This window comes from Quercus robur, chromosome 9 (assembly GCF_932294415.1).
Source record: "Quercus robur chromosome 9, dhQueRobu3.1, whole genome shotgun sequence".
Lineage (NCBI taxonomy): Eukaryota > Viridiplantae > Streptophyta > Magnoliopsida > Fagales > Fagaceae > Quercus > Quercus robur.
Genome location: NC_065542.1, coordinates 32448370 through 32475305, shown reverse-complemented (window position 1 = coordinate 32475305; position 26936 = coordinate 32448370). Strand labels below are relative to the sequence as shown.

At 34.6% G+C, this 26936-nt stretch overlaps 3 protein-coding genes across 8 annotated transcripts; 2 read left to right on the top strand and 1 right to left on the bottom strand.

The window, feature by feature from the left end:
• The first annotated feature begins 277 nt into the window (after positions 1–277).
• LOC126701259 (probable disease resistance protein At4g27220) lies at positions 278–7624 on the top strand. The gene is made up of 3 exons (XM_050399376.1): positions 278–650; positions 4121–7080; positions 7313–7624. The coding sequence occupies exons 2-3, from the start codon at positions 4131–4133 to the stop codon at positions 7354–7356; spliced, it is 2994 nt and encodes a 997-aa protein (XP_050255333.1). The 5' UTR covers positions 278–650; positions 4121–4130; the 3' UTR covers positions 7357–7624.
• A 1506-nt stretch (positions 7625–9130) lies between these two features.
• Positions 9131–24695, top strand: LOC126701258 (protein translocase subunit SECA2, chloroplastic). Of its 6 annotated transcripts, none has more exons than XM_050399372.1 (33): positions 9134–9491; positions 9570–9704; positions 9802–9871; positions 9983–10047; positions 10159–10279; positions 10948–11039; positions 11317–11382; positions 11592–11656; positions 11734–11821; positions 11930–11995; positions 12124–12239; positions 12572–12662; positions 14070–14153; positions 14255–14347; positions 14455–14550; positions 14636–14721; positions 15473–15551; positions 15658–15771; positions 15975–16070; positions 16139–16202; positions 16334–16623; positions 16834–16889; positions 18330–18447; positions 18589–18669; positions 18814–18893; positions 19033–19087; positions 19169–19238; positions 19624–19801; positions 19927–20050; positions 23490–23564; positions 23641–23825; positions 24017–24236; positions 24338–24695. In XM_050399372.1, the coding sequence occupies exons 1-31, from the start codon at positions 9309–9311 to the stop codon at positions 23800–23802; spliced, it is 3159 nt and encodes a 1052-aa protein (XP_050255329.1). In that variant the 5' UTR covers positions 9134–9308; the 3' UTR covers positions 23803–23825; positions 24017–24236; positions 24338–24695. The 6 variants fall into 6 exon arrangements, with proteins under 6 accessions (XP_050255330.1, XP_050255331.1, XP_050255332.1 ...); XM_050399371.1 differs by having other exon boundaries at positions 19612–19801; XM_050399370.1 differs by having other exon boundaries at positions 19597–19801.
• A 276-nt stretch (positions 24696–24971) lies between these two features.
• On the bottom strand, positions 24972–26604 carry LOC126700973 (amino-acid permease BAT1 homolog). Its single transcript, XM_050399131.1, has 3 exons — positions 26326–26604; positions 26033–26218; positions 24972–25591 (listed from the first exon to the last, which is right to left on the bottom strand). The coding sequence occupies exons 1-3, from the start codon at positions 26602–26604 to the stop codon at positions 25094–25096; spliced, it is 963 nt and encodes a 320-aa protein (XP_050255088.1). The 3' UTR covers positions 24972–25093.
• Positions 26605–26936: the final 332 nt, after the last annotated feature.

The window sequence follows — 26936 nt, the reverse complement described above, 5'->3', positions numbered from 1 at the left end:
GAGATTTAAAGTTACTTTTTGCAATTTTAATTCTCATTAATTTTTCTCAACCATCCATATCAATTGCATTTAGTGCAATACCTTTTTTTTTTTTTTTTCTAAATTGTAGTTCTTTTTAATTTTTACAATTGATTGTCCCTTTTAGAAATACTCAAAAGCCAAAAGGGTCCAGCTCCTAATTATCAACGCATTGAAGATGTAAGTCAGCTAGCGTTGATTTTGACGCACACCAACCTATAAAACAAGATGGGTCCGTGAATCAAAGTCAAATAATTGCCCAAAGTAAGCCACGCCCTTTTTTTGGGGAGCAAGCAAGTAAGCCATACCTAACCAATGTAAACACTATGTTGAAAGTAGTATTTTCCTTGCACGTCTTTACCTTCTGGGTGGCCAGTGACCACAGATATCCAGTTCCAATTCCCATTTCCTTCGTTCATCCGAAAAAAAAAAGTTTCCTTTCCCGTTGAATGTCTCTGCTTCACATATTGACTCTGCTCTGAATTTCACTCCTCTCGACCCAAAAAAAAAAAAAAAAACAAAAAGGTTTCATTTAGAGTGGAGATTTGCTGCTGCGCCTCTTTGTTGTCTCCTTGGCACCTCTTTTTACCAATATCATTGAAGAGACACCTTGTAGTCATTCGTCAAGCCAGGTATACACTACTGTACTGACTCTTCCCTTATCTCACTTGGTTTCCAAAATTCCAATAGTTTGTCTCTCTTTTTGTTTTTGGGAGGGGTAGTTTGTCTTCTGAGACTTATGGTACTAAGATTTGATTGTGTATATAAAATGTTAGGGACTTTTGTGTTTGGGTGAAGAATTTGGAAAATTCACAGAAATTCACAAATGATAGGGATTTACTTTACATCCCTTTTATTTAAAATCCTATCATTTATCATTTCTTGGTTTGGATATAAAATATATGCACAAAGAAATTCCGACCATCCCCTCTATTTTGGTCCTACTTCCACCTATCCCTTACTGATAGAAACCAAATTTTAGTACTTTTTTTTTTTTTTTTTCCTGCGAAAAAGAACCAAAGATATTAAGCTCTTTCAGGCTTTTAGCCAAATAAAATTGCTCATAAGATTGCAGCCACAAACAAGATCACCATCTTGAGGTCTTCAATAGAAAGACTACTGCAGTAATTTCTTTAGTTAACTCCCGTAGCCATCTTTTTAATTGAAATCTAGGTATAAATAACTTTTTAGGAAATCCTGGAACATGAAGAACGATGCTTCATCTTCTCACATTTATAGTGAGGTCTAACCATTAAATTCATGATGGAATTCACCATCAATGTGAGAAAGGGGAACACTATTTCTTCGTCCTCCGAGACAATCTAAGAATTTTTCGTAAATAATACTAGTAAGACTTTTGTTAACGAAAGAGTTAAGGGCATTGGTTAAAGGGTATTTAATTCTTTATTAAATAATATTCTTTAACCATCCTTAAAGTTTTCCATTATTATACTCACTTCGCTTTTAGTTTGGAATTAGACGTTTACTTACCATAAAATGAAAAATATTTACATTGATCTTCTCTTGATGAATGAAAAAAGACTTTAAAAGATAAAGGATTTGAATTTCACCAAATCTATCAAGAATATTAAACCTTTAAAATCCTTGGATTTGAAATGATATCTAAAATCAAGATATTTAAACCTACTGATTTAAAATCCAACTTCAAGTTTCCAAACACAATTTGAGATTTCCCAAAGAATTTACCCAAACAAAGCATTTGATAAATTCCCCCTCTCAAATTCAGATGCTTCCCCCATTCTTGACTCCAAATTCTTTACCCAAACACACGATTAGATTTTATTGAAATAACACTTCTTTAAATGTCCTTAGTAGGGTTGTACAGGGAACTCGTCAACTTGCCAAAACCAACCCGATTCAACCCAAGGTTAGTTTTTAAGGGTTGGTGGGTTGGTTTATGATTTTTTTATTTTTTATTTATTTTTTTACAGTGGGTCGGGTTGGTTTCGAGTTATAAGATTCACAAATCTCCCTAACTTGACCTGACTTACCTATATTTAATATATATTCAAAATTAAAAAATATTATATAATTTTGTTATTTACTTTTTTGCCCCTCTTCCTAAATAAAACTTAAACCCTAAGTTCTCCTCCCATAGTTTGTATTTGTTTGGTGTTATGATCATGATTATTTGGTTATAAATTTGCTCTTATTTGTGGTGGTGTTGTTCTAATGCTTAATTTAATAATAATAATAATAATAATAATAATTAAAAAAAATGTCCAACCCAACCCAACCCAACCTAATCCATGCGGATTGGGTTAGACTGCTGTGAAGTGTTGGGTTGAGTTGGATTTTTTTTTAACCCACCATGGTAGGTTGGGTTGAAAAAACTCCTTAACCCGACCCAAGCACACCCCTAGTCCTTAGCAAGGGGGTGGCCATAGCCCCAAAAACATAAAAATTAATGTGATTACCTAACTCATATATATGGTTAGTAATCCTATTCAAATACAAAAAAAAAAAAAAATATATATATATATATATAATTTTTACCGAAAAAAAAAAATCTCTTATAAGTAGGGCTGTCCAGTCAACCGCTGGACCCGACCCACCTATCGCTGTCGACCAAACCCGACCCGCCACCGATGTAACCGACTTCTACAACAGTCGGCGATGGATTGCTTCCTCCAGAACCCAACTTAGACTAGTCGGACGTCGGTTCTCCTACTTCAAAATCTGAGAAACAAGAACCGACCGACCCATAAATACTTTGGTGTTATTTGATAAATTCGGCAAGTTTTGAGATGTTTTTGACTAGATCTTGGCTAGATTCGGTGAGATCTCACTAGATCTAGCCGAGATCTTGGCTAGATTTAGTCGAGATCTTGGCTAGTTCCGACGAAATCTCACTGGATCTAGCCGAGATCTTGGCTAAATCCGGCTAGATATCACCAGATCTAGTCAAGATCTTGCTGAAAATGGCCTAGATCTTGCCAGATCCGGCGGGATCTTAAAGGATTTTGGCTGATTTTCATTGTTTTCTCCCCGGAGTTTCTCTATTTTCTAGATCTCAACTCCGACCGATCCGGACCGCCATTCGTTGATGTTCCAACCCGTCTGAACTGATCATCCTCTCAGCTTGCAGCGGGTTGAGAGTTTGTCCACCAGATTTGGTCGGGTCGGATGTGAGTTGAGCCCAAACTCGATCCGACCCGACCCATGGACAGGCCTACTTATCAAGGGCGGCTCAAGGCCTAGGGCCTCCAATTTTTAGAAGATTTCACCCTAAATGGCCCCGATTTGTTATAAAAGGGCCAAAATTGTAGAATAATGTTAGACACAATATATATGAGTTAGGAAATGGAAGTTAATGGAAGGACTAATAATATTCATTTTTTAAACTTGAAGAATCAATTGTGCGCTTTCAAAACTTAAGGGACTAAAAACGCTCGGTAGATAAACTTCAAGGACCAACAATATAGTTTCGCTTAAAACTAACAAACTGATGTGACAGTGTGTGTAATTGGTGGAATTCAATTATGTAATAAATGAATGCTTGAAATGTGTTTCAATGATTGGTGACATATCTATTTGTAAGGTTTTTTTTTTTTTTTTTTTTTTGGGGGGGGAGAAACATCAATTTGTAAGTTATATGTAGTAAAAGTTGTTATATATCTACTCTCTAGTAAAAATTGTACTACCTCTAGTATCATTCTTACTCACATACGAAGAAACATTAAATCTAGGAAAAAAAAAAGTTTCATTCTAGTCCAAACTTTAGGAAAATCCGTAGTAATTGAAATTATGTGCACTAAATTTCGATATATAGGCCAAATCAGAGGGGTAATGTTTCTTTCATTCTTCCCCTCTCCCTTTTGCATTCTAGATTTTATTTTTTCAAGGAAAAAGAAATCATATATCAATACTACTTGTTTGACTCTGTGCCCCATCAGCACTTAATGTACATATTTTTGAGTTCACTAAAAAAAACCGTACATTTAGAAAATCAGAATTTGGAGGATATTATATTGACAGCAAATTCAAATATGGGGACTAAAATGCATTCTTCTGTCATAATTTATTTTTATTTTGTACATGGGCAAAATATTTGATGTCCCTATCGGTATATATCATGCAGGGACTTGACAATGGAAATGTTAGGTTCAATTCTTGAACTTGGAAAAATGATAATGGTTCCTATTAGGGAATTTTACAATTATAATAGAGAATTTGGTGAAAATCTGAAGAATCTCAAGAGGAAACGGAAAGAATTAGAATGTGGGAGGTTGGACATAGAATCAAGATTGGGGGCAGAACTTTTTCCGGGAAAGAGACCAAAGCAAGCTGTTCAACTTTGGCTCCAAAATGTAGAAACAATTGATGGGGAAATGGAAGCAATTGAACAAGAAGCTAGCACAAGGAAGTATTCTCGTGTGCACATAGGAAAACTTGCTTGCAAGAAGATACAAGAAGTGGAGGAATTGATTGATCAAAGAGGCAGGTTTGTTGATAGTTTGGTAGTTGATCCACCTGTAAGCCGTGGAGCTGTATTGCCAACTACAACATTAGTGGGAGAGAGTACAGCCAAAAGAACAATGGAAAAGATTTGGGAACACTTAGTAGGTGAAGATATTAGAAAGATCGGTGTTTATGGTATGGGAGGAATTGGTAAAACGACTGTCATGAAACAAATCAATAATTTTCTATTAAAAGAAACGGACAAGTTCAATTACATCATTTGGGTTACCGTGTCAAAGGCATTCAATGTTATCAACCTACAAAATGAAATTGCATGCAAGTTGAATTTAGATCTTTCAAAGTTTGAGGATGAAACAACAAGGGCAGGAGAGTTAAAATTAGAATTGGAAAGTAGGGATAGGTATGTCTTAATCCTAGATGATATGTGGGAAGCATTTCGTCTTGAAGATGTAGGGATCCCAGAACCTACTTCAGCAAATGGATGCAAATTAGTGTTGACGACTCGAGATGTTGAAGTTTGTAACAAAATGAGTTGTGAGAAAATTAAAATGGAGCTTCTTTCGAAAGAAGAGTCATGGAATTTGTTTTTGGATACAGTGGGTCGTGATATTTTAAATACTCCCAATTTTGAAGCAATTGTGAAAGAGGTTGTTAAAGAATGTAACGATTTGCCTCTTGCAATCATTACGATAGCAGGAAGTTTAAAAAATGTTGTTCATGCTTCAGAGTGGAGGAATGCATTGGAAGAGTTGAGGACATCAATAAAGGGGCCTAATAATATAGATAGTGCAATATTTGAGAGGCTTCGATTTAGTTATAAACGCTTAAAAGATGAGAAACTTCAACATTGTCTTTTGTATTGTGCACTATACCCAGAAGACTACAAGATTGATAGATACGAGTTGATACAACATTTGATTGATGAGGGAGTAATACCAAGAATGAAGAGCAGGCAAGTAGAGATTGATAAGGGTCATACCATGTTGAATAAACTTATAAATGCTTGCCTGTTAGAAGGTGGATCCTACAATATCTTTTCTAATAATGTGTATTTTGTGAAGATGCATGATCTAATAAGAGACATGGCCCTCCAGATTGCTGGTCCTAAGTTCATTGTCGAAGCTCGGAAGGGATTACAAGATTTTCCAGATGAAGAAAAATGGGGAAAAGATCTTGTAAAGGTTTCTTTGATGGACAACTATATATCAAAAGTTCCTTATATATCACAAAGGTGTCCTAAACTTTCAACCTTGCTGCTACAAAATAATTTCTTTTTGAGAAGTATCCCAGATTCTTTTTTTGTGCATTTTCATGAACTTAATGTTCTTGATTTATCTGATACTAGCATTGTGTCTTTGCCGAATTCAGTTTCTGATTTGGAGAATCTTGCTGCATTAAGGCTTAAGTGGTGTAAAAATTTAAAGCACGTGCCTTCATTAGCAAAACTTACAGCATTAAGGAGGTTGGATCTTACAGGATCAGGAATTGAAGAAATACCTCATGGTTTGGAAATGTTGGTCAATTTGAGATTTCTTTGTCTTGATGATGCACGCTATCTAAAGAAGTTTCCACCAGGGATTTTACCCAAAATGTCTCAACTCCAGTACCTCAAATTTGATTGGTTCTCAAAAACTTTAAAAGTGAATGGAGAGGAGGTTGTAAGCTTGAAGAAATTAGAGCATTTTGAAGGCCAATTTTATGGCGTAAATGACTTCAATACATATGTAAGATCCTTGGAGGGGGGAGGACCAAGCCATTATGCATTGTTCGTGGGAGAAGTAAGGACAGGTGACCTTTTTGGAAAATGGATGGTCGAGGGAAAAACTGTAATCTTAAACGATTGCAATATAAGTCTGCTCCCGACAGACATTCAAACTCTAAGAATTAATAAATGTCACAATTTAAGAAGTTCATGCAATGCTCCATCTTTGAAATACGCAAGAGAACTGAAGTCTATGTATATTTGGGAATGTGAAGAAATAAATGACATTCTTTCTTATTCTTACATCTTTCCTCTTCAGAGCCTCGAGGTTGTAGAACTTCAACATTTGAATAACCTACAAGTACTGTTTAAGGAAGAGAGAGTTGCATCAATACCGGCTGTCCAACCCGGGACCTTTTCCTGTCTCAAAATATTTACATTATCTGAATGTCCAAATATAAAGAAGCTCTTCACGTCTGCGCTGCTGCTAAACCTTGGCAACTTGGAAGAGATTAGTGTTGCATGCTGTGAGCAATTAGAGGAAATAGTAGCTGCAGCATCTGATGGAGTTGAAGAAAAAGCAAAAGAAATAGAGGAAGGAGTGGACATATCCATATTCCCCCGATTGAGGAAATTGTTATTATGGTTTCTACCAGAACTGAAGACCATCTGCAGTAGCAATAATGTAATAGCTGGTGATTATCTGGAAGAAATTTCGATAAAAAAGTGTCCGAAGCTTAAGAGATTACCTCTTTCAATGCGCCTTATTAAAGGACAGCTATCTCCTCTCCCTTCTTTAAGATACATTGAAACAGAGGAAGAATGGTGGGAATTGCTGGAATGGGACCATCATGATATGAAAAATGTCCTTAAACCCTTCTGTCGACCGTCAGTTATGTTAAAGAATATCCAAATGGGTATGAATCTTTCTTCACCTTTTTCTTTTTAGCTTCCTTGAATTATTCTTCCTATAAAATTGATTTTACAATAGGTTTGTTTTCGATGTTTTGGTTTGATAAGCCAAATCTGCCTCATGAAATGATTTTGTGGCTGATCCCTTGTTCCTTTGGTTTAATTGCTTATTATTTGACTTTGTGTTGTGTTATCAACTTGTGTTCCTTCTTGACTTGGGATGCTCTTTATTTTCAGAGATTAGTTCTGAAAGCTGCTGTCGATTTTTGCCAGAAATTTGAGGTGGATGTGGCAGAAGCACTTGGAATACATTGCACTGTTACCAGTGCAGTATAGGAAGGTTTCGAGCCTCTCAGGAATTCAAACTCTTTAGCCTAAATGGGAGATAGCAACTACTCTGCAGGATATTTCGGTTTTGATGATGTAATTTTTGATTGGGTGCCTAGGAATGCTAATGAATCAGAGCCCATGTTCTAGTTCAGTGGGTGACAAAGAACTCCTTTGTCTTTGTGGATGTTACATCTATCTGAGTGTTTTCCCTTCTGAGCCGTGGCAACCTTTTAAGCATTGGAGTTTCGGAAACTACAGAAGAAAAAGAAAAAGAAAAAACATTTTAAATACAATTCACTTTGGGCTGAGTTCTTTTTTTTGTATATATATATATTTTTTTTCACTTCTTATTATTTATCAGTACAACAAAAAAACTCAATAAAAAGTAACATTTCATACCCAAATCTAAAAAAATGGAGAAAAATGTACCGGCGCTAGTTCTGACGATCTGATGGTGGCAGATTTTTCTTTCTCTATGTTCTTGCAGTTTCGATGGTCTAAATTTGCCCAGGAACGGACTGTGGTCTACCTCTGTATAGCAATTTGTTTTTCTTCTTCTTTATCTCTCTATCGCGCGTGTTTTTTTTTTTTTTTTTTTGGGAGTATTGCAAGCCTTTTAATTACATTTTAACTGGTTAGTTTTCTTTTTATATTGAGAAACTATTAAATGGTGTTTTAACTTTGTAAAATGTATAATTTATTACTTTTTAATGGTAAACATGGCTGAAAGTTAGATAAGCATTTTTTTCCTATGTGGCAACACGACTTTTAACAGTAGGAAAATACTTTTGCTATTATATATTGATATTAGATTAGCCTATTACAACATTTAAGAGTAACTAATCAATAAGATGGTATCTTATGAGACAATTTTGAGAGACAAACTTCTCATAACATTTGAAATCCACACATTTTGGGAGAGGCAGATCTAAAAAGATACTATTTTAGTTCAAAAAATGAGTGTGTAACCATGTATTGTATAACATGATGTGTAGCAAACTATCATTTTCTTAATTAAAGAGTTTTATAACTTAATTGATACTTGCATCCAAATGAATGTCCTCGCAATGTAAATATCCAATTATTAAAAATAGGTAATTATAGGTATACATTACACTATTAATGTAAATCATACATTGTAGACTAAATATTTATATACATATATAATATTATGGCTAAGTTATTCTTAAGGCCTCATAATATCCATGAGATTATGGGTTCAAAATTTTTGCCGTCTACCTCAAGGAAATTCTCCTTGTAATAACCTGGGTATGATTAAAATCTTACCTTACAAATACAAATGTAAACTATAAGAATTTTCCTTAAAAAAAAAAGAAAAAAAAAAAAAGAATAACTGCCTTCTCCGTTAGCTTTCTCTATGAATCACACGCGACGTGAGTTGTACTCTGTATAGTAATGCAGTTTGTAGTCCATGGTGAATTGATGCTATTATTACGGGTGTTTTTGGATACCACTTATTTTATTGAAACTTAAAAATTATTATTGAAAGTACGGTAGATAAAGGTAAAAGTTAGTTGAAATAGTATAGTAGGGCTTATAAATAATACCAAAAAGTGTAATAAAGTCCATAAATAATAGTAAAATTAAACTAAATAGTAAAATAATTTTAATTTTTAATTGTTACCACGCAACCTACGTTAGCTTTTTACCGAATATTCTTAAACCCTTCCCAAAGAAAAGAGAAAAAACACACATGCTTTCAACAAAAAGTACTACTACTACTACTACTACTACTCAAATACACTCCCAATACCAAACCCATATATACAAAAACTCGTACATGCAAAAAGCAAAGCACCCATAGATGAATACTGGCTTTTAAGCTTATTAGCCCCATCGAAGCACACCCACAAGGAAGAACAACCTTCCACACCACATCCACATGGCCACTGTGGCTGCTTTCCTAAACCCATCTTTCCTCTCTCCAAAACCAAAACCTCCCCAACCAACCACCACTTTTTCTCTTACCAAACCCTTTCTCACTCTACCTCCTCCACCTTCTTCTTCTTCATTTCGGCGGCAACGATGTCGTATGGCACCTAAACCGACCTCTGCAGTATTAAAGGTTGCATTTTTTTTAATGCCCACCATCTGTTTGACAAAATGTTTACGTGTGCAATTACATTACTTTTTGTTTTTTTAGGATCATTTGGGTCGTGTTACTAAGACTTGGAGTGATTTTACGAGCTTAAATCACTGGGTTGTGCTTGACTATTACCGTCTAGTGAACTCTGTGAATGCTCTTGAGCCGAAGATTCAGAGTCTCTCTGATGAACAGGTTTCTGGGTTCGAGTTCTTTTTCTCTTTGCTGCAGTTTTAATTTTGGGAGAGTGCATTTTTTGTATAAGTGTTTTTGTTTGTGTTTGCTTTTATAGCTGACTGCGAAAACTGTGGAGTTTCGTCGCCGGTTAAGTGAAGGGGAGACGCTTGCCGATATTCAAGCTGGTTGAACTTGAACTATCCGTTTTTCTGTTTCAATTTCAAATGTTTAGAACCTTGAATAATGCTTTTGTTAATTTTATAATGTTAATGTTTGTTTGATTGTGATCTTCGCAGAGGCATTTGCTGTTGTTCGTGAAGCGGCAAGGAGGAAACTTGGAATGCGCCATTTTGATGTCCAGGTATCTCTCTTGTTAGTCTTGTTTACACATATGCATACACAAATTTTACTGCTGCTTATTCACTTAAAATGCAAAATTGAGCTGATTACACGTTGTGAATGTCGATAATAGATTATTGGTGGAGCAGTGCTTCATGATGGGTCTATTGCTGAGATGAAAACGGGTGAGGGAAAGACATTGGTGTCCACACTAGCAGCGTATCTTAATGCCCTGACTGGTGAGGGTGTTCATGGTATGTGGTCTCTCATAACTTGTTCGCTACATGGTTTTAGTTTCTGTGACAAATGAGAAAATTTTATGGGAAATTACTACATTGGTCAATAGAGCATGGTTTTAGGATTAGTTGATACTAGGCTCCTGAACAGCTATCATATGTAATTTGTAAGAAAATTTTGGGAGAGGAGAATCTATGAGAAATACTTGAAGGCCCAAATATATAGGTCATTGTTAAGGTTGAGAAAGCCAAGAACATGTATGAGTGAGTTCATGATTTTCTGAAAAATGTAAGAGCATACTAATTAGAATAATATCATATGAAAGGATACGACCTCCTATGACATAAGAGGTGCTTTGTGTCATTTTCTATAGGTACTAAACTTCTTCGTAGTTTGTTTAAATTCTATTTGTTAAAGTCTTGTATAAAATGATTTATTTTGCACATTGAGCTCTATCGAAAATAACACCTCCTACCCCTGTAAGAGCAAGGTGGAGGGCATGATTGTGGGTTCAAAACTCACTGGGCACATAACTTACCAATTAAAAAAACACAATACTGTGGGTACTTCAAGGCTTTAGTAGGATTGGAGGTGCATTGGGTCCTTTTTTTACTTAATTTTGATGAATTTGTTTGTTGTCTATATGCTGTATTAATCCTGTTGTTCTTTCTCTCTGTCTCTACAGTGGTAACTGTTAATGATTATTTAGCTCAACGTGATGCTGAATGGATGGGTCGTGTTCATCGTTTCTTAGGTCTTTCTGTGGGTCTAATTCAGGTAATTGCCTGTGAATCCAGCCAAAAAAAAAAATAGAAGAAAGAAAGAAAAGATAATTGCCTGAGTAACTGTAAATTTTCAAGTACAGGGCTAAGCTTGGCTAGTAGCCTAGTACCTGGGTCCTTCTGATGTAATGTTGGGGACATAAGGGCTGGGCCTCCCGACTTCCAGTAAATTTATTTTGTATACAATGAAGATAGGTGTAAATCACCACTCAACACACACATCTATCCTGCAGCTTAACAGAGATTTGATCTTTGGTTGCTTGTGTATATAGAGGGGTATGACAGCTGAAGAGCGAAGATCCAACTATCGATGTGATATAACATACACCAACAATTCGGTAAGTAGTTTCCTCTTTTGTGTAGTACAGTACATTGATGCTTGTACTTATCTAAAAAAAATTAGTACATTGATGCTTGATGCTGGTCTTTTTTGCCTTTTTGCAGTTATTTAAAATTGTCTTCATGCATTTGAATAATGAATTTTATGTGCTTTATTTATTTATTTATATTTTGTTACTGCTTTTTTTGTTGTTCTAAATGTCATCAGGAACTTGGTTTTGACTATCTGCGCGATAATCTTGCTGGAAATAGCGGACAACTTGTGATGAGATGGTATTTTTCATAAAATTAATTGAAGTTCATCTTTATTCATGTTATTGGACTCTTAGCAATATTTTTCTTTGGAACAGGCCAAAGCCATTTCATTTTGCGATAGTTGATGAAGTTGACTCAGTCCTTATAGATGAAGGAAGAAATCCTTTGTTAATCAGTGGGGAGGTGATGTCCTATATTTTTAGTGTTGGTTATTTAAAAATAAGAAACGACAGTAGTCAAATTTGTAGCATTATCTTGTTAACAGAATATCCTTCCTTTTCTGTATTTCAGGCTAGTAAAGATGCCGCACGATATCCAGTTGCTGCTAAAATAGCTGAGCTGCTTGTGCAGGGCCTTGTGAGTCCAGTCTTTTGCTTTCTTGTTTGGTTAAGTGACAAATTAGAGCAGTTCAGAAGACTCTTGTAATTTGGATTCATCATGTTTTAAGTAAAATAAACCGCTCTCTAAAACAATTCTGTTGACAGCATTACAATGTGGAGCTTAAAGATAATTCAGTGGAGTTAACTGAGGAAGGGATTGCACTTGCTGAGACCGCTCTTGAAACAAATGACTTATGGGATGAAAATGATCCTTGGGCTAGGTCAGTATCTCTTGCTTATGTTGTCAATGTGATTATTACTGGTTGTGACAAAGTTTGTGTAGACCATCAACATTAACTCCTGTTTATGTTCTCTTGTATCTTTCTCTATTATTCGCTTTTTAGCTTGTTCTTTCAAGTAACTACAAACCAACCTTTTTCTTTCCCTGGGAAGTTTCAACAACTCTTATTTTCTTTGGTTCACAATCCTCCAGTGATTGAAGTGAATATTGAGTTGTTTGAACTTACTGGTTATTTTGTTCAATTTAAAATCAGCAATATTGAGTTGTTTTGATTCAACTTACAACTTACTAGTTAGTACTGAATAATCACAGGTTTGTGATGAATGCTTTGAAAGCTAAAGAGTTCTATCGGCGAGATGTTCAATACATTGTTAGAGATGGGAAGGCTCTCATAATCAATGAGGTATTACTTATATGTATTTGTGCATTTTAATTCTTTAAGAATGTTCCTTTATCAGATAATTAGCTTCTCTTCTTTTGTTCTGATTTGTATTTTTATATTTGTGCTTATGTATTTTGAGATATGGTTATTGTAACTGTTATACAATAAAAGTTCATGCATGTTATGCCCAAATAATGCTGGCTTTTGCTATGGCAAGTATTGATTTAGTGAGTTTCTACGTCAATAGTAAGAAAATTACAAAGCAGAGCACATATCAAAAGATTACAAAGAAGAGTGATTAAAGAATCCCAATCCACTTAACTGAAATCTGCGTACTCTGTGCTCATCCCAGCAATTTGAAAGATAAAAATTTTTATTGATATTTTTTCTCACCAGTTTCCTTAGACTTACATTAGCGATATGTAAATCTATGATATTTTTATCGTCTACAATCAGCTAATCATATTTATGAATAATATATATATATATATATATTTGGATAAGTAATATATTAAAATCAAATCCACTGGGGACTGAACCCATATTTTATGAGTAAGTAGATGGAAAATATCTGAAATTGGATAATAAGGGCAGCAAATTAGTTAGGCTTAAGCATCAATGAATGCCTAAGGGCTCCCCGGAAAATGAGAAGGAAATTAATTAGAGTTGAAGTTGAGAAATATCTTGTAGAGCAAAGAGATCATGTATATACCAGAAACAAAATGTGCACGTGGTTTATTTTTTTACTTAGAAAACAAAATATATGCACATGTTTTTAATTTTTCCAAATCAAAGGAACACTTGACCTTTGGAAGTTGTTCCAGATGCAACGATTTAAGTATATGTTATGCACAAAATGAGGGCTCTTGTATGAGGACACTGACAGATACCATTCAATTGGGGTATAGTTCAAGTTCTGGACTTGCTTGAGGAAAATGATTCATAGTGGTGTTTACAATGGAGACGTCCGAGATTCAAATTCTAAAAAATCCCAAAAAAAAAAAAAAAAGGACCTGGAAGCAGTTTTAGACAATACCATGGAGATAGAGAAACTTTGTAATTTTAAACAAAGGGAGCTCATACTTCTTATAGCATGATGTTTATTACCATATCAGTTCATTTTAAGGGGAAGGAATTTTGGGTGGATGGCAGACTAGATAACCATGTCCAGGGGTTCCAAAACCTTCTTTTATAACAGGCATGATTAGGTGCTGTTTCTCAATAAATTGTGTTTTATGCTCTTCAATTCAAATTTTGTTGTTACATTAACTAGGAGTTATACTAAGTATACCTATGAAAAATAAGAGTTGCGCTAGTTGTAACTTAAGCCTATTTTATTACACACACATCTTTTGTGGGATTAAATCATGTTGTTTTGAAAGATGCTTATTGTTAATGGATTGGACATTAAAAAAAAAAAATATGCAGCTGACAGGCAGAGTTGAAGAGAAAAGGAGATGGTCTGAGGGGATTCATCAGGCTGTAGAGGCTAAAGAAGGTCTGAAGATTCAGGTATCTTGATGTTTAACATTAGGTTATGAAGTTTGTTCTGCTCATTTTTATGATTGCGTTGAACTTATCTGATTCAAAGTGTCAATTTTTACACTTGTTAGGCTGATTCAGTTATTGTGGCACAAATCACATATCAATCACTCTTTAAGCTTTACCCAAAGCTGTCAGGGATGACTGGGACTGCAAAAACGGAGGTATGGATGTTAATATGGATTTTGACATTGTAATCAACTATATTTTGAATTTAATGCTTTGCTAATTTTTTGCAATGCATTTCTCACAAAAAGAGTTATTATTGCAGGAAAAAGAGTTTTTGAAAATGTTCCAGATACCAGTTATTGAAGTGCCCACCAATCTTCCAAATATTCGTAAAGATTTACCCATCCAAGCTTTTGCTGTAGGGCATTCGATATTTATTCTTGATTTTGTTTCAGGTTTTCTTTATTTCAACTTGACTAATGACTTGGGTTGCGTTATTTTAGACTGCTCGTGGAAAATGGGATCATGTTCGTCAAGAAGTTGCATACATGTTTAGACTGGGTCGTCCTGTTTTAGTTGGAACGACTAGGTAAATCTCTGGTTTGCTTGTCAATATACCTGTTTTAACAATCTTGCACTATGCTTTGTCTGTGACTAATTTAATCTGCCTCTATTTTACATCCTAATGTTTGTTAGTTCATAACTTGACTTCTTACAGTATGTTGGATGTTTCTTGCTGTTACACTTATTTGTGCAAGGACCTAAACTTTGTAGAAATCTGGCTCTTCTATGCATAATGGCGATGAAATATTGATGATAAAAAAAAATTGTCACAGCAATAAAAGTATCCATATCCTCATGAAGCCCTTCCACCGGTACCAAGTAGGCTAAGGTTAATATTCCTATGGTTCTATGAAGTTTAATCTTGAAATGGCTTGTTTTGAATAATAAATTAATCTTTAGAAAGAAAATTGCATGGGCAGATCCTTCCTTGATAGTAATATATGGAGGAAGGAAAAGCAAAGCATTCCATGCCCTATTTTGATGTGGTAACTTGTTTTGGAATATGAATGCATACCTTTCAGATTATGATTTACAAAGGGATGAACATGACTTTGTCATTTATTGTAATTTAATGCTATTAGTTATTTCCTTTAGGCCCATCAAGTTAAGTTAGTGATTTATTTATTTTTGCGTTGGTGCCATTTGATGTCAATCACCTTGGTTTAGTTTGAATACTGAAATATCTTACCTTATATGCATCCAACTAGTAATATTATCTTTTGAAGGTTTCAGAGGCAGCTGATTTATGACTAAGAGCTCTTATTTTCTTGGTGCAGTGTGGAGAATTCTGAACATTTGTCTGATCTGCTGAGGGAATGGAATATACCCCACAATGTCCTGAATGCACGGCCCAAGGTTTGTTAATATTTTACTCATTTTGACCTTACCGTTGAATGCACAATTTGTCTCTTGCTCATTGGATGGCCTTTTGTTTTTTTTTTTTTTTAATTAATTAAATCAGTATGCTGGTAAGGAGGCTGAGATTGTTGCCCAGGCAGGGCAAAAAAATGCCATAACCATTTCCACAAATATGGCTGGTAGAGGCACTGATATAATACTAGGAGGAAATCCAAAGGTAGGTGTTCTTGTTAGATTACTTATATACGTCCAACTTTCAATTTAAAGAATATATCCTATCATGACTACTGGGTAAGTTAAGATGAACTGATAATGCATATGTATCTATATTTTTAGTTTGATTACTTTGATATTTTCTTGTTTGGAGTATCACTTTGACAATGAGCAGGACTTCCTGTCGTTTCTGTTGTGATATGTAAGATGCTTGCAAAAGAAATTATAGAGGATCAGTTACTTTCGGCTTTAACACGAGAAGCTCCTAATGTTGAAGTTGATGGTGGGGAAATTTCAAAAAAGGTGATCCATTGTGGTCTCTAAGTGCTGCTAAACAATAAATTCTGTGTTTAATCAATCTTTTGGTATAGGTATTGTCAAAGATAAAGGTTGGATCATCATCATTGGCTCTGCTTGCCAAGGCAGCCCTAATGGGTTGGTGACCTCATCACATTTGAAATATTTTACTCCAAGCTCATTTTGGATGAATTTTCTATTATATTTTTCTTTGAAGTATGCGTATTTATAATTGATGTTTTCTGTTCATTTCTATGTGAATCACCCAGCTAAATATGTATGCAAAAGTGAGGGTAAGAGCTGGAAATATCAAAAAGCAAAAACTTTGATCTTGGAAGCTGTGGAAATGAGTCAATCAATTAATTTGAAAGATATAGAAAAGCTTGTTGATGAAGAGTCTGAGATGTACCCTCTTGGCCCTACTATAGCACTAGCTTATCTGTCAGTTCTGAAGGATTGTGAAGTCCACTGTTCACGTGAGGGGTATGAGGTCAAAAAAATAGGGGGTCTTCATGTGATTGGCACATCCTTGCATGAATCACGAAGAATAGATAACCAGGTGAGCCCTTAGTTGCATGATGGTTTCAGTGAAAGCCAACATTTTAGATTCTAAGGCTACTCCCTCTGTACTTGGGTTGAGCCCCCCCATTGGGTAATTTTCATTGATTTATTCACTCATTTGAAAAAAAAAATATAAGTTTGTGGTTCCTTGTTATGTATTCCAATTTAGACATGGTTCTGATCCATAAATGGTGATGCTTTTAAATAGCTTCGTGGAAGAGCTGGAAGGCAAGGGGATCCTGGATCAACACGGTTTATGGTGAGGTAGTATACTGTTCAATGGTATTTGGTGTCTGTAAATAGTTATAACAAAGAAAAATGGAGTAGAAAGTTTTTAGCTATCTGTAAATCTAAATGGCTTTAGTCAGCTATTATAATATAGAACTCAAAATGATTTCTGCTTCTGCTCATTCCCTTTTCAGTGTACTGAACAACAGGTACTAAAAAAGGAAATAAATCCGCTCTGAATTGAAAGGGGTTCAGATTCTTAAATCCCATATGTTCAAAGCTATGCTAGTTATCAAGACTGATGCATTAAATCTGGACTAATTAAGTTTGAGGGCCATATTATTCCTTATAGCCTTGATTCTTGGGTGATTCTGTGTGGACTTATAATTTATCTCTCCTTTCATTTTGGAACTAATAAGCATGTCTGGTTGAATAGGCTGTGGTTAGAAAAACTGCAATTGGTTTCTTGCAGCCAAAATAATTGGACACTTGTGTGGTTACGTTAGGCTTGGATATGTGTTGTTCAACTTTTATTCTTTTTATTTGTCCTTTTCCTTTTTGAGCAGAAGGGGAAGGTGGGCTGGGTGGATGTTTTGGGAATGTAATTCTCTCTCTAAATTATACGCAGCACAAAAAGGGAGGAATAATGGAATATAAACATATATGCAATGTATATAGATATTTAAAATTAATTGTATCAAATATGATGAGTTTCAGAAGAGAAAACAAATGATAATTTTCAATGAATTTATAAACCAAAATGAAGAAGGTGAAACTTGTAAGATATTACTTAACAAAAGTTAAAATAGAAACTTGTAAGATCTATAGGGGCAGGATCAAATGCAGCTCTTGGTAGTCGGTACTGCATTTCCCATATATGCTCTAAGTTTTCTTATTCCTTTTAGTCAAGTCAGTGAATTTACCATTGTGAATATTATTTTGTTATGAATTAGTTATCTGTTCAGTCTGATTTGCTGAATGGAGTCAAATTATGAACTAAGAATAAGGAACCTTCATATGTTTATATGTTAAAGAAAGATAAGTTAGGTGTAGATGTTGAAGTGACCTAGTCATGTGGCCTGCTGGAAGATTGGAGATAATTAAATTATTGAAACTATGAGTTTCAAAGAGTGAATGTTGACATTTCCATATAAGTTAAGTGGCTTTGATAAAACAAGGAGTGCTACACTAATCTATTATTATCTTTTATCTCATTTTTCATTTGGCTAAAAGTTAGTTTTGATGTGTTGAATCATGATATTGTTATTATGATCTTTCGGTAATTATGTGATTTTTAAAGTGTAATGTTTTTCAAGGAGTGGACTTCTAACACTTTAATTTATAACTTTGTCTTTGCTGTAGATTCCACATGGAACATCGAACCAAATAAATGAACTTTTTCAGATTTCTAATATTCTTATTTTTAGTAAGGTGCTTGTCTTAGCTGAAGTCTCATACTACATATTTATGTAACAGCTTGCAGGATGAGATGTTTCAAAAGTTTAATTTTGATACTGAATGGGCAGTGAGACTTATATCTAAGATTACAAATGATGAGGATGTACCAATTGAGGGTGAAACAATTGTAAAGCAGGTTATGGTCTAACTTTTCCATGATATCCTTTTCATCTACTCATTCTTGTATGCTTTTTTTCTTTTATTATTTGTTTATTCTTTTTTGTGTTTGATTAGAATCTTCCTTTTATTGCTAACATAGATTATCATAAACTTATAGCTCTTGGCATTGCAAATCAATGTGGAGAAGTACTTTTTTGGCATAAGAAAGAGCCTGGTTGAGTTTGATGAAGTATTAGAGGTATGCATGGAAGTGCCTTTTCTAAATTTTAGGTACAACCCTTTCTTATGAATTGCTTTTACACTGCAAAGGTCTTTGATATTTATTAGATTTAAATAAAACTTGTGCTAGTCATCTATCAGTAATTTGATTTTCTTATTTCAGGTGCAAAGAAAGCATGTCTATGACCTTAGGCAATTAATTTTAACGGGTGATAGTGAAAGTTGTTCCCAATACATTCTCCAGTGAGTGCCTTTTAGTTTTTAGTAATTCCATTTGTGCTACTCTGTCCTGTTAGATCACATTTTGAATGTTGAATTTTTATTTTTATTTTTATTTATCATTATTTTTATGGTTTTCCCCCCTATAAAAACAATCTTATAGGTACATGCAGGCAGTTGTGGATGAAATTGTTTTTGGAAATGTTGATCCATTGAAGGTAGTTTGGATCTTGTCATAGGATGTTGTATATTGCTGTGCACTGATTCATTTAACTTATTGCCCTGTTTGTGTCTGATAGCATCCAAGGAGTTGGAGCTTGGGGAAGCTCTTGAAGGAATTCATCTCAATTGCTGGGAAGCTGTTGGATGGTGAGCTGATTTGTAACAATTACTCGGTCTTGGATTTCTTTGCACCATGTTTTTCAAAGGCAAAAATACCATTTTGGTTCCTACATTTTGGGGTCACTGTCAATTTCATCTTACATTTTGGTAGCAGACAATTTGGTCCATGTTATTTTCAACTTGCAGTAATTTGGTCCTTACCGTCAACTCAGTAACGGAAATTGACTGCAAGTTGAAAATGATAGGGGCTAAATTGACTACTACTAAAATGTAGGGATCAAATTGATTGTGACCCCAAAATGTAAGGACCAAAAATGATATTTTGCCTTTTTAAAATTATCAAATTACAATGATGGTATGCTTTGTTAAAATATATCCTCAACAGATGGAATTTTTGAAGACTCATTTGCAGGGATCACTAAGGATGCATTGCTAAAATCCCTTGGACAACTACATGACTCTAGTTCAATTGATATTGACAGCTTTTACCTTCCAAACTTGCCAAAACCTTCAAATTCCTTTAGAGGAATACGCAGGAAGAGCTCTTCATTGAAACGTTGGCTTGCTATATGCTCTGATGATTTGACTGTGTGAGGGCTCTTAATAATCTGCTTATAATTGAAGATACACACACACACACCAAATAAATAAATAAATAAATAAATAAATAAATAAATAAATTCTTGACTTGGACTCAGTATTATGTATAATGTAGGAATGGAAGGTATCGGGCTACTATTAATCTTCTTCGCAAGTACCTTGGAGATACTCTAATTGCTTCATATTTAAATGTCATAGAAGAATCAGGTTATGATGATGCGTATGTGAAGGAAATTGAGGTAAGATCCTTTCTCCTTATATGTTCTCTTTCTGATGGAATAAAAGCTCTGTTTCTTTTTGAAAATTGAACTATGCTAACAAGAGTGAATACTAATTCTTCCTTTGTATACTTCTCTGTACTAGGGTTGCCTCTTTTTGTGATTTTTATGAATTTGATTACTTACCCCAAAAAAAACAAAAAAGCATTGATAGTAATTTGACTTGTACATTATAAATTATAATTACTCAACCTAGTGGAGTTCTTGTTGTACAGCTATAGCATAATGAACTTTGGCCATTGTCTTCATACTTGCCCTCTTTTTTTAAAGGGGGCAAATACTCCTTTTAACCACAAGAAATGATTTTCACATAATTTTATGACCTATTTATTGAGAGAATTAATCTTACGGAACATAAAGAAAAGAAACACCATATTGTTTAACACATTTTTGGTTACTTTATTTTAAATTGTTTGTGCTGCTCTCTCTCTCTCATCCGTTCAAAAATATTTTAGGTTGTAGTATATTTCATTAATGAAAATACTAAAAATTTAGCTAATCAACATAATTTTTTTATTATCATTATTATTATTATTATTATTATTATTATTATTATTATTATTTTAATTTTCATTATTATTTTTTCTTATCAATTTAGAGCACTTTTGTTTCACATGAAAACAACAATAACTTTATATTACTAAGATATTTTTAAATTGAAAAGTTAATTCCACTAATTCTAATGTGAATTTACTGATACGGGAAGTGCTAAGAACATTTAATTTTTGGAAGTCTATTATATCTTTATTGGTAAATTAGATATATATATATATATATATATATATTTTATGCCTTTTTAGTTAATTAGGTTCATTTATTTATTTTCCTGTTCTTTAATTTCAGTGTTGGTTTTTTCTTGCTTTTGTTTTGGTATTATAGCAAAACTCGATTTGTGATTTTCACCCATAACTGTCGGTCACAGCCAAAACCGTAACAATTAGAAAATCCAGCTGCCGTTGAACCCTAATCATCCCTGAAACCTCCACACCATTGATAGCCATTCCAGCTACTGTTGTCATTTCCAAAGCAGCCCTACCCCTCAACTGCTAACAAAAGTAAAAAAAAAGTTTAAAGCCCTGCCACCATCCAAAGTCCTGATCTTGCCACTAACAAACACATTTGATCCCACAGCCCAAGACCCACCCATAAAAAATAACCCTTACCACTGGTATACCCTTATCCCATTGTTGTCATTGCGCTAGGAAGTTGACTCAGTCGCCACAAGCATGTCGTATTACCATGATTGCCTTGACCCAGATTGACCTTCCATGAACATTGATCCTCCCTTGTTGCATTGACACTGGCGATTTCCACAAGTCTAAGTCTGCGAGTCACCTTGCTTGTTGCCTCTGGTGCTATGCTGCCTCCATTATTACTGCTTTTGATTACAGCTGATTGTGAAGAGCTTGTTGGGTCAATGCAGTCCTTTTGGTGTCATAGTCTGTTTTATAGAATTTGATATTTCCAGGTTTCCAAAAAAAATAAAAAAGTGATAAAGCTAGAACAATAGTGGTACATGTGGGTCAGCCCATTAGCCCACACATTAGCATATCAAGGCCTGCAACACACCAGCCCAAAATACATATTCAAGACCAAATCAGGACTAGCTTAGTTAGCAGCCCAAACCTAGTCTAGGTTCTTTCTACAATATATTGTTGAAACTTTATTCTTCTAGTGAACCATGGTAATATTGAAAGCGCCTACTTTTGATGCTCTTCAAGACCCATGGGATTTCACGAATTGGTAACCTGAGATGCACTAATTCTTTGAACGAGTATGGTCATCATATAGCAAGAAAGATAGGTTTTCCAAGATAAAACTCATTAGTAGAGTTCTGGATTACTGGAACAATCTTGAGAACCTTCAATTTAGATTGTGCAAGCTAGCCATTATTGATTGGGAAGAAATGAAAGAAAAGCTTGGAGAGGAATACCTTTTGAAAGAAATATCTATTCCAATCTCAACAAGATGATATATATATATATATATATATATTGTGGTTAATGTTGGTAGCCTTTCTAAAGAAGAGCGTTTGGACTTGCCTCTAGCTAGTAAAACTTCTGGACAATTGACCCCACCTGCCAAAACTAGTTTCCGAGTAATCCAGGGGCTAAGCAATTTATGCTCATACTCAAAAATAGTTTTAGCGTTTGTGAAGTTTCCAGTCTTAAGACCACTCCACACAACTTGCAATGGAGCTAGCTTTAGCAAATCTAGCAAAAATCATTTAGGACTTATTTGCAAAGTTAACACAAGTTAATACCTCGACTTGGGGCATTGGAAACATCCAAAGATGATAGTTCACAATGAAATTACTGCTTCCCACACTTGAGACAACGTTGGTAATGACTAATGAGATCTTACGTTGAGTACCACTGGAACCTAGTGTTGAAAGAGAAGTGCAAGTGCCAAAAGATATTGCTTCAATGTGGGTGGAGCAAGATCATAATGTAGAGTCTACAAGGTAAGTTGAAATATCTTAACCATGTATAGTAGATTTAATTCAACATAATGAAGAGTCAAATATGTTGCTTACTGCTGAAAAGAAAGATTTCCCATTACTTGATGAGGAGAAAGTTCACCAAGAGAACAATAAATCAAAGAGTGCACACATTGCGAATGTATTTGTTATCAAGTGGAGGAGTTCAATACAATGGTGCTTTTTATGGCTCAAGATAAGGTTGTATTATTTACGACATTGATTCACTGCTAGGCCAGCTGAGGTCTTTGTTGCCAATCTAGACACCAATTGATTTTGTAACTCCAAATGAATTTAACGATGAGGTGGAACAAAGGTTTTTTTTTTGTTCATAGGGCTGACAAAACTTATTCAAGTGTTGTGCAAGTGTCTGTTTGATGGGTCTCGTGTGTGGGGTCTTACAAATAGTAACTCTCTTCTAGATTTCACAAAATCGCTTAATTTTTGTGCATAATTCTTTAAGGTTACGGTGTGCTCATCATCATGAGCATTAGTTAATCTTTTCCATTAATAAAATACCATTGCTCATCAAAAAAAGAAAAAAAAAACTCCAATCAAGAGAGAATAATGCAGGAAGCACTAAGAAATTTTATTCCAATTTAGTAGTCAATTGGTGTGCTTGTCTCAATAGTTACTAACAAACAAAACACTAGCAAAGAGATGCCCATGTTTTTTCACTTTTTTGTCCAAACCCATTGAGATATGAATATGGGGAACTATTGTTTTCCAATTAGTAGTTAAGTGGTTTAGTTCATGCAATGACTTCTGGAATGCCTGGAAAGGGGAAAATAAAAGATAATATAATTTTCCATTTGGGATCTGTTTACCCTTGGAAATGCTGCTGATTGTTTCTTTTGCTTGCTTCAAGAAGTTTTACCCTTTTTTTTTCATTTCCTAATTTTCTTTCATTTTGAATTACAGAGGGCAGTTCTTGTTAAGACTCTAGATTGTTTTTGGAGGGATCATCTAATAAACATGAACAGACTTAGCTCAGCGGTAACATATATGCACCTGTTAATCTGGATCTCATTGAATTTCTTGTACACAAAAGCTTACATAAATTTTCTGTCAGGTGAATATAAGGAGTTTTGGGCACAGGAATCCTCTTGAAGAATACAAAATTGATGGGTGTCGATTTTTCATCTCAATGCTCAGTGCAACTAGAAGGCTAACTGTAGAAACCCTCTTGCAATATTGGTCATCCCCAATGGAGTCCCAAGAATTATTTTTATAGGAAAGTAGAATACTTCTCACGCTGTATGTATATGCATTCTGCTTATGTTTAAGTTTATTTTCTTTTTCAAATAGCAATTATTGTAAGATGTTGTGAACTCAATGTCTCTGTTAGGATTTGTCCCAAAATACTGTCAGCTGGATTCCTTATTATAAGAACTGAAGGATGCTAACTCTTTTCGTTTTCTTTCTCTGTGTGAAATGGATCCTATTAGGTTGGCAGGATGATGTTCTTCTAGTGATGGTGTAACTTGGCAGGATAATATAAGGAGGTCAGATGATGTTCTTCTCTGTGGTAACGTTTGCATCGGATTGGTAAATGCTCATCTACAAGATACATCATATGCATCTTGCTCGTTCTTGTCTGTCTTCCAAACTATGTTCAAACCCAGTTTCATCATACATTTCAGGGATTTTGCAGCACCAGGATATTGGGTAATAAAGTTTATTGTTATTTTATTTTATTTTGGGTATATAGATTGAAGGCAATTGTGGTGATTTTTTATTTATTTATTTTTAAAATTTTGGAATGACAGGAGTATAAAGCCATAAAGGAGTTCACGATAGATTTGATCTACATGGCCAAAATAATTAAAAAAAAAAAAAAAAAAAAAAATCAAAGAAACAGGGTTTCCATAATGGTGTTGCTGAAAAGAGGTTTCATAAGCAGCTGTGCATGACTGGCTCCAAATTGAGCCAACAAATCATTGACATAATTTTTTTGTGAGACATTACTTTTCCTATGCAATTATGTTTTTAGCCAAAAACTTGTCAATTTTTTTCATACTTATATTTCTTTTTTCAGCTGTAAAATAACACATGCCAGACCTCAACATACTGTTTGTACATTTTCTAGTGTAATACTACAGCATTGACTTTGTCAAACTTTTCTCACGCAGGTTTACTGCCCTTGATGTCTGCCATAGTTTTTCTTGCATATACACACGCACAGGCTTTTATCCTTTTACAATTTTGTAAAACTTTCAACATGCATTTATGCCTTGGAGTTTGAGATAAGCTTCAACTAATTGCCTATCCAAAAATTGTTGTGTTTATTGACTATAAGTGAATGTTCAGAACCAAACACCCAACCCTAGAAAAGGTTAAAATAAGAAGAAATATAAAAAATAAAAAGGGGATCCCACATGATCCCATAATTAACTTCGCAGGATGGTTTATAACTCAAACAAAAATTGAACTGATGGAAAGAGAAAAACAAAGTGGAGGTGCATCTTATGTTATACTAGGGTTCAACATCTAATCAACTTAGCAATTGAAAAACATTCAAAATTTCAAATGTCTTCATCTTGTTGCTCTAATTCTTTTACCGGTCCCTTGAACCATTTTCTTGCATCCAAGAACCACCAACTCATTATCAGTGTCAACGCTACAGCGAGGGCTATTGATGTGTAATTGAAAGTTGTCCATTGGAGGGGGTAGGTTGTTGGCAATAAGAAGGTTGAGCAGGTAAAACATATCCACATGAAGGCAACCAAGCGTATAGGCTTACTTACTTTACCCAAATAGAAAGGTCCTGGTTTGAAATGTTCCTCTGCCATGACTAGCCTGGCGAAAATTGGGATAGCATAGCTTCCCACCCATCCAATTATACTTAAGGAAACGATAGCATTGTAAACTACGTCAAGTTTCAAGATGGGCAGACCAAGCATAATGCTGATAGCTGCACAGAGCCACACAGCCTTTGCTGGAACCTTGCGCTTTTGGTGAACTCTGTCTCTTCTCCATATTGATGAAAATGGGATTCCTCCATCCCCCGATAGAGCATAAACCTAGGAAGAATAGAAGAAGCCAAAGTAGTTTATTTCCATTCCTTGATTGAAACATGTTAAGACATTAAAAAAAAAAAAAAAAAAAAAGGGAACTATGAACTCTTCGGATTGCCTTAATGACTTCAAGATCAGCTGTGGAAAAATTGGGTAAGTTAGTGACTTATGAAGCAATACAATAGAATTTGGCTAACTAGATCTGAGTCAAGCTTTTGTATAGTGCTCCGATGCATTAAACATGAGAGTGACATGTTCTTTTTTTAACATGAACATGAGAGTGACATGTTCTTTTTTTAACATGTGATATGTTTGTGTAATTTCTAGATTCTAGTACTTAGAATGCGGTCATTTTGAACACATGTCATGTTTGTGTCACGTTCAATTCTCTGTAGTAAGCCAAACTCAATAAAACCTATCTAGCCTCTAATAGAGAGATATACTTACTACTCTGGCAGCACTAGTATTAACTGGAAGTCCACAAAAGAAGAATGACAACCAGATGATACATAGAAACACAATAGCTCCAGCCGGATTATTAATAAACCTCCCATGGAAAGCATCATAAAGAATCTGTGCTGGTACAAATGCACCGGCTGTCTCATTGTTCACATCAAATAAATAGTTAAAATCCTGCATTGAAATTACAACCTCAAGTCATCTTCAAGTTATCTTTGCTAAAGTACATTAAAAAAAAAAGAAAAAAGAAAAAGAAATGGACCCAACTACTAGAAACATACATGAATGCAGAAGGTAAGAGCTAAATAATAAGCCCATCCAAATATGGAGACGATCCCAATACTAGAAAGAATAGCAATAGGACCAGTTCTATCTGCCTTTTTTGTTTCCTCTGTTAGCTGAGCTGCAGTGTCATATCCTAATAGATTGTAGCTGCTTAGAAGTATTGATAGTATAACTGCATAAGGTTTGCTATGTATTCCAGTTGCCTCAGGAGATGTCTCAAAATGAGTGAACACATAAGAAACTGGTTTTGTTGGTTGTGCCACTATAGGATGCATTATAATCAACACCAAAACACCTCATACCTGTTGGTTGTGCCACTATAGGATGCATTATAATCAACACCAAAACACCTCATACCTATATTATAATACCAGTGACATATAAGTTGAAAGAAATCCATGAGGAATTTGTAAGAAAATCATGAATTATTTATAGCACTTGTTGATGCAATCTATCATGTTATATATATATATATATATATATATATATATAAACACACAAGTTAAGTTGCATTTGGTATTTCATTAAATTACGTTGTTGTTGTTGTTGTTGTTGTTTTTTTTTTTTTTTTTTTTTTTTTTTTAAGAAATAAGTAAAACTATGCATA

Coding starts and splice junctions, on each gene's coding strand:
- LOC126701259 (XM_050399376.1), top strand. CDS start 4,131: ATGGAAATGTTAGGTTCAATTCTTGAACTTGGAAAAATGATAATGGTT. Junction 7,081..7,312: donor GTTAAAGAATATCCAAATGG/GTATGAATCTTT, acceptor CTTTATTTTCAG/AGATTAGTTCTGAAAGCTGC.
- LOC126701258 (XM_050399370.1), top strand. CDS start 9,309: ATGGCCACTGTGGCTGCTTTCCTAAACCCATCTTTCCTCTCTCCAAAA. Junction 9,492..9,569: donor CGACCTCTGCAGTATTAAAG/GTTGCATTTTTT, acceptor TTGTTTTTTTAG/GATCATTTGGGTCGTGTTAC. Junction 15,772..15,974: donor TACTAGGAGGAAATCCAAAG/GTAGGTGTTCTT, acceptor GTGATATGTAAG/ATGCTTGCAAAAGAAATTAT.
- LOC126700973 (XM_050399131.1), bottom strand. CDS start 26,604: ATGCATCCTATAGTGGCACAACCAACAAAACCAGTTTCTTATGTGTTC. Junction 26,219..26,325: donor CTCTTACCTTCTGCATTCAT/GTATGTTTCTAG, acceptor ATTTCAATGCAG/GATTTTAACTATTTATTTGA. Junction 25,592..26,032: donor ATACTAGTGCTGCCAGAGTA/GTAAGTATATCT, acceptor TATTCTTCCTAG/GTTTATGCTCTATCGGGGGA.